Source organism: Eretmochelys imbricata, chromosome 3 (genome assembly GCF_965152235.1).
Source record: "Eretmochelys imbricata isolate rEreImb1 chromosome 3, rEreImb1.hap1, whole genome shotgun sequence".
NCBI classification, from domain to species: Eukaryota; Metazoa; Chordata; order Testudines; family Cheloniidae; genus Eretmochelys; species Eretmochelys imbricata.
The window spans coordinates 7,756,821-7,768,956 of NC_135574.1; the positions used below are offsets into that span (position 1 = coordinate 7,756,821).

The 12,136-nt window shown below is 43.8% G+C and overlaps 1 protein-coding gene across 1 annotated transcript in view; it reads right to left on the reverse strand.

Moving 5' to 3' along the window:
* Nucleotides 1-9,557, reverse strand: part of FBXO16 (F-box protein 16) — a 33,991-nt gene extending 24,434 nt beyond the window's left edge. Inside the window, exons 1-3 of the mRNA XM_077811503.1 lie at nucleotides 9,462-9,557; nucleotides 6,784-6,819; nucleotides 61-267 (exon numbers count right to left, since the gene is read on the reverse strand). Coding sequence (XP_077667629.1) covers nucleotides 61-267; nucleotides 6,784-6,819; nucleotides 9,462-9,557 — 339 coding nt within the window. The remainder of the gene's footprint in view (nucleotides 1-60; nucleotides 268-6,783; nucleotides 6,820-9,461) is intronic.
* Nucleotides 9,558-12,136: the final 2,579 nt, after the last annotated feature.

Sequence of the window (12,136 nt, forward strand, 5' to 3'; positions counted from 1 at the left end):
CTCAAGTCTCAACTAACTTGAAAAGTAGCTTTTACATTCCAGATACGTGCTGCTTTTTACCTGTGCACATCGGCAGAGACTCCTGGGGTCCAGGAAAGAAAAAATGTATAAAGACAACACTCTGGGAAGCTTTGTGGTGAAATCCAGGGCTTCAACTGGAACTCGGTCCTGCAACTGCTGAGAACAGAATTTCTGCTGCGACAGGGAGCAGCGGTCAAACAAATCTGTCAGGATCCTTCGCCTCTGACCATCTGTCCACTTGTCAAACTGAAAAAGGGAAATGCAGGGTTTGTGGCACCAGAGATACAGCTTTTTAAAAATAAGATTAATATTCATCGCTTCGGGTAAATCATTCCAGGGCAAAGGATGTGGAAATCCCAGACAAATGTAAAGGCTAAATTAAAAGAAACTGCATGTGACTTAACATCTTTAAAGATCCATCTTCCAGGACACAAAACTGGAAATACTTGTGTGTGTAAGGTTCTTTATTCCCATCAGTGGTCCTGGGTGTTGACTTCAATTGGACTATTCATGGAAGTAAAAACATTCAGTGCTTAAATGAGAATAAGTTCACTGCTACTTTCTGTATATCTATCTGGCCCCCATTACTGTAGTATCTGAGAGCCTCATAATTTGTAATGCATTTATCCTCAGGACACCTCTGTGCAGTAGAGAAATACTATTATGCCCATTTTACTTACGGGGGAATGAAGCATAGAGAGACTAAGGCCCAGATCCTCAAAGGTAGTCAGGCTCCTAACTTCCACTGAAATCAATGGGAGTTCGGTGCCTAAATACCTTTGAGGATCCTGGTCACATAGAAATTCTGTGGGGGAGCAGGGACTTGAAGCCACATCTCCAGCTAGCACCCTAACTTCCATCCTGCCTCTCCTTAGCACCTCCCAGACAACATGCTCGTGACAGATGTGTACGGAGAGGGTTAAAAAGTTCTGGCCTTACCTGTGGAAAGAAGAGCACATTTGGGTAATCAAGCTATCACAAATTCATTGGTACAGAGAGTGGTACAGTGAGACGGTCCGTAAGCAGAACTGGGCTAGGGATGTGTAGACAGGGTGAGTGCAGCGGCAGCAGTGAAGTATCTTTTACTGCTTACAAAAAGAAAAAGATGGAAAGGGAGAGCACAGCAGGAACTTCCTGCTGGGACTGACTCAGTCACAGGCAATCCTTGCACTTTGTGTCAGAAAATTCAAGGTCAGCCCCATCCCATACAAAAGGACAGAGCAAAAAGTGCCAAAAGTTAGAAAACATGTAAGACGACCATTCCACAAACAGTTGTGACCAGTGGGAATCCCATGGGAGCTTGTGATCATTAGAAATGCAGCATTTAAAGACGGTATTCTAGGGCTGAAATGCTTCTTACCAGATTTTAAACTGATTTCTACTCAATCCTGCTCCCTATCAGCAGAAACAACACCTGTTATCCAAATCAGCTCACTGAGAATGAAGCTCTCCGAGTTCTCTTTGGGGTACTGCTTGCCCTATTATGTTCTTAAACCTTTCCAGCACTGAGGACATATTCTCTATTGGCCAGATCCTGAGGTCTTTACTTCGTTTACTTAACTTCAATGGGAATCTGAAGTTCTCACTTAAAGATGATCTCCAAAGAAATAAATAATAGGTTTGTTCCCTTTTTCGTTTCTTTGTGATGGATAAGAAAGACTTAACTTACTGTTTTTTTCAGCTGGATTTTTATATTAGAAATTCAGATCTCTTCTACCCTGTTTTTCTTGGAAGATTCCATGGATACCTGGAGAACTGGTGGGATTATGATAATAGCAACACATGCAGATGAAACCTGATTAATTTAGAAAGAAAACAATTTATTTTCAGACTGTTTAAAACTGTTTGATTGTTTTTAAGATTTATTTAATTCACTTATGTGAGAATCAGTGGGCAGAAAAGATGCCTTTGTTAAAGATTCAATCAGCCTACTCCTTCTCACAAACACATCTCTAAGATCTCCAACAAGTCCTCCAGTAAAATTAGAAAAGGACAGAACTGGCATTCCTGAGAGCTCCAAAATAAGGTACGAAACAAGCAGAAAAAGTTCCCAAACTTTAAGTCTTTTTTATTCATCATAAAGAAGCAAAGCAGGTAACCAACCCATTTCCCCCGCTTTGCATATCACCTTTAACTCTAGTGAGATTTTGCCAGAGTACTAAGTAAAAACTGAAGAGGGACCTCACAATTTGCTCCTATAAAAACATGTCCGCTGAGATGATAAAACTGCCAATCAATGCCAATTCCCATAACTAATAGAGACAAAGAGCTAACTAGTTTACTGTCTTCCACACCAGCAGCTTGATTTGAAGTGATCAGAACAAATTTAGCTAATTCTTTAATGGATCAGGAAGTTTGCTCCTAATTCACTCTTCATGTTCTCTCATAATTTTTGGAATAAAGTATAACTTCAGTATCCCCAGCTGTTCTAACTGCTTTGTTGATGGATTTGCCAGCAGACTTCTGCACTTGCATTTTAGATGGATACTCTCCTGAAATTAATGCAATATGGTCAGCAGCACAGGCTTTCCCAAGGTGATATATTCAGCAGCAGCAAAGCAGTTAAGCATGCATAATTTGTCTCTTTTTTTCCAGTATTAACAGTACAAGAATGACACAACCCTTACCTTTGTTTACCTTTCACTACAGCTCCTCCTCTTGCATTTGATTACATTAATCCAACCAGTTTAACTGGATTTATCTCTGCGAGGTGCTGCACCTTCTCTATTGCTCTGCTGCTAAAAATTTTCCCCCTTTTTTGTGTCTTCTTCGGAGCACTTGAGACCAAGGACTCCCACAAGGACTATGTGATCTAAAATTATTTTGGATGCTGCACTAGTGAACGTACGGCTCTCTGCCTGTCATTCTGCACATATCCAACACCACAGCATGTCAATAGCGATAGCACCAAAGAGGACCTTTAGGACTGAAACAGAAGGGTCTCTCTCTCTTTCTCTCTCTCCTACTTGAGCTGAAGGAGAGCTCCTTTCAAGTAGCAAGCTGTTACAGTTCCTCAGGCTAACCATTAGAGGCAGACATGATCTCATGCTCACTAGCTCACAGGAGTTAGAACAATGATACTCAGACGGAGGCTCAGGAGCCACAAGTGGCTCTTTGCAGCACATGATATTAAAACACTATGTGGTTTAGTTATTAATCAGTCTAAGTCACTAACCAATCAGGATGCTTTTGGTATGTTATTAACCAGTTGTAGAATTCTTGGTCAGTCATTTTGCTGTGAGAATAATCTATGAGCGAGTGTGTGTGTGGTGTGTGTGTGTGTGTGTAAATGAAACAATGAATTCACACTACTGCCGCTCTCTTAGGGAATGCTGATTGCTGATTTGGTTCCTGAACCACTGAGGTCTGAGTATCACTGAGTTAGAATCACACACTCAAACCTAGGACTGGATTCTCCAGCCACTGTGAAACATTCTAGCAGAGACAAACTCTCTCATCACCCCCAGTCAACCCCACTGTAAAGACTCATAGACTTTAAGGCCAGAAGGGACCATTGTGATCATCTAGTCTAAACTGCACATTGCAGGCCACAGAACCTACCTGCTCACTCCTGTAATAGACCCCTAACCTCTGATTGAGTTACTGAAGTCCTTAAATCATGATTTAAAGACTTCAAAATTACAGAGAATACACCATTTACACTAGTTTAAACCTGCAAGTGACCTGTGCCTCGTGCTGCCGATAAAGGCAAAAAAACCCCAGGGTCTCTGCCAGTCTGATCTGGAGGAAAATTCCTTCCCAAACCCGCAAATATGGCAATCAGTTAGACCCTGAGCATGTGGGCAAGACCCCCCCAGCCTGACATGACAGAATTATTTTCTGGTAATTCAGAACCCTCCCCATCTACTCTCCCATCACCAGCCATTGGAGATATTTGCTTTTAATTGCAGTGTAGACGTACCTTGAGAGGGGGACAAAAGTGGCTTTTTGAATTCTGGAGGTGGCTGGGGACTACTGCTGTGCTATCCATACTTACAATGGAGCTGTCCAGCAGCATGGAATAATCAGAGCCCATGTCTTCTCCCAAACCCAAAGTGCTCCAGCCACGCCTCCCACATGTCCTTATGCCATGAGCAGAGCAGGGGGTAGCCTACGATTGTGTGTTTTACACGCACTTTTCATAGGTGTAAATATTGTTCAAAGGTGCAAGGCAATGCAGAATCAAGACCAAAGGAACTAAGCATATAAGCAAAGTTACTGACGTACAGGGACATCCCCCTTGCTTTCAGAAGATTGCATTGCATTTTGGGAGAAGGGGGTTTTAGTTTTTTTACTTTTACAGCCCGTGGCTACTAACATACGTGCTAAACCATTTGTACTTTTCCTTTCAGATTTTCTGGGAACATTTTAAAACAGAAACTGCAATTTTCAAGGTTCATTTTTTTTGTTTGGCAGTTGTTGAGCTCTGGTGCAAACAAGTATTTTTGTACAATCAGCACTTAATTATTTTATTTCCTGAAACTGGAGCACATTCTTTATTATCTAAACATACATGTGTGAAACTGGAGCACATTCTTTATTATCTAAACATACATGTGCCAAATAGCTACACCAGGCACGTTTCCTGTAATTGTGAACAGTCACAATGAACTTAAATACAAAATATTAGTCCTTGACAGACCAGTTTATTCATAAAAGATTTTAACACCTGTGACCTTTTAAACTTATATAGCTACACTATTCAAACAGTGCTATTATGCAAGTATTAGGGATCACAACAGTGGAGATAAGCATCATCATCTTTTTTATACTTCTATTTGACTTGTATATCTATGGGGCCACATACCCAACACTTATTCTTCTAGCTACATTTTGAAAAATTGTTGAATGCAGCTCAACCATGCAGTTACCATTGAGGATGACAAATATACATAGCTGAATTCATTCTCACTGAATGCTCCTTTCTTGTGTATTTATTTCTGTTCATCTGGCACAGGATGAAAGTTACAGGTGCTCTCCCAGAACTGTTCCATTCATTTGATTTTGCCTTACAGGACAGAAAGTGTTCTCCAGTGGTTAGAGTGTTAGTGTGGGACTTGGCGGGAGTCGGTTCAGTTACCTTCTCTGCTACAGACTCTGTATGACCTGAGGCAACTCATTTAGTCTCTCTGTGCCTCAGTTCCACGTCTATAAAATGGGGATCATAGCACTACCCTGCCTCACCAGCATCTTGTGAAGATAACATTAAAAGACAGAGAGGTACTCAGGTAACAGGGCCATAAAACTATCTTGGATAAATCACACTTATCTATTTCCAGTGTTAAAAAGCCTTCCTGGCATAGGCGCCGACTCCGTGAGTACTCCAGGGCTGGAGCACCCACGGGGAAAAATTAGCGGGTGCTCTGCACCCACCGGCAGCCAAGCTCCCCTCTGCTCACCTCTTTCTCCCTCCCCCAAGCATGCTGTGTCCCTGCTCTTCCCCCTCCCTCCCAGCGCTTCCCGCCCCCCCCCCCCCCGCCGCCTAACAGCTGTTTGGTGGTGCTTAGGACTTTCCGGGAAGGAGGCAGTGGGAAGCGCAGGGACGTGGTGCACTCAGGGAAGGAGGCGGAGAAGAGGTAGGGCAGGGGTGGGCACTTTGGGAAAGGAGTGGAATGGGTGTAGGACAAGGGTGATGCAGGGGCAGGAAGAGACAGGGCGGGGCAGGGCCAGCGGGAGATGATCGAGCACCCACCGGGCAGAGGGGAAGTCGGTGCCTATGCTTCCTGGCCTTTTATAGCACTATCTAAACATCAGTAAGGCTACATTTTAGTCACGGGTATTTTAAGTAAAAGTTATGGACAGGTCATGGGCAGTAAACAAAAATTCACAGCCCGTGACCTATCCATGACTTCTACTATATACCTCTGACTATACGGAGGGGGGGGGGAGGTGGCCCAGGGGTGCCACGGGTGCTCGGATGGGCGGCCTGGGGGCACTGGGAGCATGCAGCCCAGGATCCCCGCTGGTGCTGGGAGAGAGGAGTTGGCGGGGCCAGCAGACTCCCTACCTGGCTCCACGCCACCCTGGAAGCAGGGACATCCCCCTTGCTTAGCTCCTAGGCAGAGGCTTAGCCAAGCAGCTGTGTGCACTGCCTCCGCCTAGAACGCCAGCTTCGCAGCTCCCATTGGCCAGGCAGAGGCAGAGGCAGCATGCAGAGCCACCTGGCCATGCCTCCACCTACGAGCTGAGCTTCCGGGGAGCCCCCCCAGATAAGCGCCGCCCAGAGCCTGCCTCACTCCATCCCATGCCCCAACCCCTGCCCCCTCCCACACCCAAACTCTGCTGCTGATGCAGGAGGCGGGCGCAGTGGCCCAAGACTGCCCCAGCAGCAGCTGGTGCAACTGGCACAGGGGCAGCCTGAGCTGCCCCTGAGCCAGGCGTACTGGCCACTGCAGAAGTCACAAAGGTCACAGAAAGTCATGGAATCGGTGACTTTTGTGACAAACTCGCAGCCTTAAACATCAGACATCTTCACTGAAGACTTCTTCAAAGACTTTTCTTTGGGCTTCCCATCCCATTACAAATCATTCTAGATACCAGGCCAGGTTCTCAAGTTCATGACTCCACTGAAGTTATGCCACGAATGAATTTGCCGCTTCATGTTTCACCTGAGGTTCAACAGTACAGTCTGTCCGTTTTTGACACTTACATCCTGAAAATTAGTCTCATTGTTTGAAATATGAAATATGTTTAAAATTCACATCCCGGTCATCTCTTCATTAGTTCTGAAACCAACACATACATTTAAAGAGAAAACCTTACCCATTTTCCAAGCAAGGATTTTCTTTCTTCAAATACCTGTTTTTAAAAAAAATCACAGACACAAATAAAATACTGTAGAACACACAGAGGTGATTCAGTTGGCAGGAGACAAATGTAAGTGAAGATGCCTCCACAGCTAAGTTGGGGGGAGGGATAGCTCAGTGGTTTGAGTATTAGCCTGCTAAACCCAGAGTTGTGAGTTTAATCCTTGACGGGGCCATTTAGGGATCTGGGGCAAAAACTGAGGATTGGTCGTGCTTTGAGCAGGGGTTTGGAATAGATGACCTCCTGAGATCCCTTCCAACCCTGATATTCTATGTCTCAGGGAAAAAAATCCAGCTTGAAAAAAGATCTACATATGCTGTTAAACATGAGTCCTCGATCCCGCCATCTGGTCTTTTCAGGGAAATTCTTACACCCATACAGAGTCCACAGAAGTCACTAGGATCCACACGGGTCCACCTATTCCATTCACATTGATCAGGGCCTTGAAGGGTTCATTTGACAGTTATACCCTTTATTCATTTAGGGCTTGTTTTTTTAAGTGAATACAGTGCTCCCGAGAAGCTCCTGTGAGACAGACCTCAAAACCTGTCTTTGTCACCTCGATAGTTACAGCCAGGGCAGCAGCAGTTCATACTTCCCCACATGGCAATACCACTGTGCTCCAACCTTAAGTTCTTACCCCTTTCTTTAGGGGTAAGAAAGGAGTTCAGTCTTCATGGCCCATGCCATCCACAGCCTCTGAAGAGGCTACCACTCAGAAACACAATTAGTGCCAAGTGTAGAGGTGGTTTTGTGATGTGGGCATTTATCCACTAGGACACAGACTGAAAGCATCAGAATCTTGCCTTCATCACTCAGGAGAGTGCACTGGGAAATGTAGAATACAGTAGCTATTCTGTCATAAGGATCAAAGAGGAGACACTCATACACCCAACTCACAAGTGCACATTGAAACAGTTACTAACCACAACTAGGAAAATATTATTCATCATTGCAAACTCCAAACATGTTGTTGTTTTAGCAGCCAGCAAGAAAGACTCCAGCAGAGAAAGACAATATCAGTGCTGACATTTGGTACAGTCCAATTGTCAACCCTAACAATGACTCTCAGGAGGGGTGGAAAAATGACATTTCTTTTCTTTGCATGTTTCCAGTTATTGTTTGTTTTGTTTTATTTGCACTTGGCAAATATGAGGCACTTGGCAAAATAAGAGGCCCTCTAGTAAGCCTTTTATTGGCTCAACTTTGAAAACATTTGCCACAAGAAAATGATATATAGTCAAAGATCTACGTTTTCGTTTGGAAAATTTAAGTGAAACTGGGGAGTTATTTCAATGAAAGCAATGTTAATGGCCTCTGATCAAAGAAAGATACCGTGTTTGCTTTCAGTACTCTTAGGAATACAGCTGAGCCAAATCTGCCAAGAAGCTCTGCTTACTCCAGGCATTTGGAAACAAATTACTAGAAATCAGTATTATTGTCCCCTGGCTTCTCCTCCTCTTCCACATCAGGTTTGAGCTTCTTGTCCTCTCTTTCAAGGCTTTGCATGACTCTGCTTTAACTTTACTCTGATCTCCTCCCACTCCTGTCCCTCACTGCCTTCTTTACTACAAGTCACCCTCCTAAGCATCTCTTTTCTCTTCTCCAGTCTCTTTCTACTTTACCTCTTGAGGTTCCTTCCGGCCCCACATTTCTATGATTCTATCATTCAGGACTTCTTCTACTCTGCCCCTCAGGACTTGAAGTCCCTTTCTCTTCTCACTCGGATCCCTTTTAAAAGTGCAGACATGATCAGAAAAATGACTATATAAAAATGGCACTTTATCTCTTGACAGAACTGCTCCCTGTGTGTACTGAGAGGAATATCCGTTGGTTTTAGTGGTCAGAAATAGATTTTTTCTATTTTTCCTCCTGTCAGCCCTGCAGAACCAGCACAGGTATGGGAAGCAGATTAGATTCTGGAACGTTCTCAAGGGAATTCTTAACTAAATTCTGATGAAAGGATATTACTGGTGATGATGTGTGTGAAAGCCCAGCTGCACTTACCCCAGATATAGCCTGTAGGGTTTGAAATTCGGAAAAAAATTCTTTTTATTCATAAACTGAGCACCTCCCTAAGACTTCTAACATATATGGCACCCTTGGTGGCAATCTCAGCAGAGCGGCCATGCACCACGAACTTCTTTGGTCCGAAATGAAGCACATTGGCCATTTGGTGAAGCCTGCACTGCCCCTGTCTGTGCTGTACTTGTTCTGTGGCTCAACTGAAGACTTCAGTCCCTCAGGATATGAGTCCAGCACCTTAAACAATTCAAAGACATTTGTAGTTTTAAAGTAACCCAAGCGGCAAGAAAACAGAAGAAAAGACACAGGGAATTCTATTTTGAAAGTTTATGCACAATACAGCATACATTAATATTACTGGGCCAAATCCTCAAGTCTTTAAACAGTTATTACTGATTCCTTACTCAGGCAAGACCCCCAGTGACTTCCATTAGATAAATGACTTGACGATTTGGCTCATCCGCAGTAGAAAAAATCTACCTTTAAATAATAGGATGGATTCTAACTATGGGACTAAATCATTCTTGACTGACTTGCATTAAAGTCTCCTCACATGAGTAAGGGAAGCAGGATTTGGCTTATATCTGACTCAGCTGTATGGGACTTACCTTGTCATTCATAAGCTGATGGTTCAGAGGTGTCCATGTGCTCATCTTGGTTTGCAGTTTGGGGCCATCCATGTTTTTGGGAGGTGCAAATGCCATCAGGAATGCAAGCTTGCAGGCCACCCTAATATCCTGGTTAGAATAAAAGACCAGCATTATTTCTGTGATGCCCCATTGCCGATGCTAAAGCACTGTTAGTGAAAATCATGAATTTCATCAAGAAGGAATGTACAAGTTCCATGGCATAGCAATGAGTCAAGTAAAACTCTTCCTCATAAACTTGAATCCTGCAAAGTAAAGTTAACATTTCATATAGAAAAGGACAATTCTATGGTTTTAGAGGCTTTTATGATAAGATTTACAGACACACAAAAGAATATCAAGACCTTTTTCAATAAAATCCAGTTGGCAAAGCTGAATGAAGAAGAATCACAACACTTGATGCTCAAATTTTCCCCGTGGAAATCCTACAGGCCATTCAGAATCCAACAATATGCACAGCATCACACTTATCTATCTTAGGGCATGTCTACACTAAAAACTTAAGTCAACCTATGTTAGGTCAACTTACAGCCACCACAGTAATTACTGCGGTGATTCATGTCCACTCTGCCCTTTTTCCGTTGGTGGTACGTGTCCTCACCAGGAGCAACTCCACCAATTTAAGAGGGGCTGAGAGCCTGGGCTCTCATCTCCACACATAGCTCCCCCCTGGAGCCAGATTGCCTTGGGGCTCCTCGCTCTCTGCCCAAGAGCTGCCCTGAGGATCCCCATTCCCAGACGGGCTCTTGCCCAGATTCCAGGCTCCCAGCTCTCAGCCGGGCTCCCAGGTCCCCATTGGTAGCTTGGGGGCAACCCCTCCAGCTCTCAGCTACCCACTCCCTGCTAGGTGGCTGCTGTGCTCCTGTGTAGGGAGCCAGGAGCCCCAGGGCAGAAGCCCTGCTGGAAGGGGGGAAGCCAGGACCCCAGGGGGAAGCCCAGCCTGGCATGGAGCCCTGTGGGCCCAGCCTGGCTCTAGCTGGAGCCCCCCATCCACCCAGCTTTCTTGTCAATTTCAGGTTCTAGCATGGAGCTGTGAAATTGACAAGACAGCCAACCTAAGTAACCCACAGTGTCCACAATGACACTGTGTCGCTGTAACTACACTGACATAAGCCCTATGCCTCTCGTGGAGGTGGAGTTATTATGTCGGTGTAGTAGGGCACTTACACTGGTTTGAGCAAGGATGTAGCGTGTACACTGACATAATTAGGTCAACATAAGCTGCCTTATGTCGACCTAATGCTTTAGTGTAGACAAGCCTCTGAGTTTCACTGTAGTAATTGAGTACCTTCCACGTAAAATCAAAAGCAACAGCTAAGTCCCTAGTGGATTTTATGGAGTCTCTGGGTTTTCTGCTTGGGTTATTGGTTGAAGGTTTTTTGGTTAATGTGCTTGTTTCAGGCCCATGGGTATATGTAATATAACATTACAAACCCAGAGATCTAGCTAGGTTTTTATATTGAGCTCATTACCTTAACATCTATATGCACTAATAGCCTGATCCAAAGTCACTGAAGTCGATGAGAGTCTTTCCATTAACTTAACTGGGTTTTGGATCTGGCCTTATTTCAGTTAGGGCTAGATTGTAAACTAGGATTCTGCTCCTGGGGCAGACCAGAGGAAGAACTGTATCTCAGAGAGTCACAATCTGAGCAGGAGCAAATGACGGAGTCAGGATGGCCTTAATCCCCTTTTATTTCCTTGAACATCTGAGTGAAGGCTATGAGAATCTAATCTTTAAGGATGATTCCATGGAGCTTATGAGAAAAAAATCATTTCAATCTACTAAAAGAAAAAGATCAATTTAAGATAGATGGTGGTATGTAATTAAAACTGTTATTCAAAACAATTGTTCAGGTGTTCCAGCACCTTCAACCTGTGGGAAAGGGTAAAGAAATCAAGGGCCTCCAATCACTATATACTGTGTCTAAAAGAGGGCTCAGAAGGAGAAAATCCCTCTGTATCTTTACCTACTTTTTTGGAGGAAACCTTACACATGTAAACATGAACCTTTGCTGACAACAGACAGGGCTATTCCTTCAACTACAACTATAGTAAGCCTATTAGGCCCCACCCAACTCAGCAAGATTCTTAAACATATAGGTTTCAGAGTAGCAGCCGTGTTAGTCTGTATTCGCAAAAAGAAAAGGAGTACTTGTGGCACCTTAGAGTCAGACCAATTTATTTGAGCATAAGCATCTGATGAAGTGAGCTGTAGCTCACGAAAGCTTATGCTCAAATAAATTGGTTAGTCTCTAAGGTGCCACAAGTACTCCTTTTCTTTTTAAACGTATCACTAATTTTAAGCATGTGAGTGGTCTCATTTACTTTAATGGGACTATTTAAGTGCTTAACATGAGGCATGTGCTTAAGAACACTGCTAGATCAGGGCCTTAGACAGCAAAACTTCTGGGGCAGAGGCTTAATTTTATATGTCTACAGCAGCGAGCACAATGGGACCCTCAAGCCTGACTAGGTCTCTGTATGATACTGTCATACTGCTGCTACTACTAACAAATAAATCAAGTGGGTCTTTCCAATCAGGAATTATGTTAAATGCTTTCCCCTGTTTTTTTGATCAGTGAATGACCAAAAGAGGTTTTGCGCAAATCAGGAAGCAACTAAGTTTTTTTTCC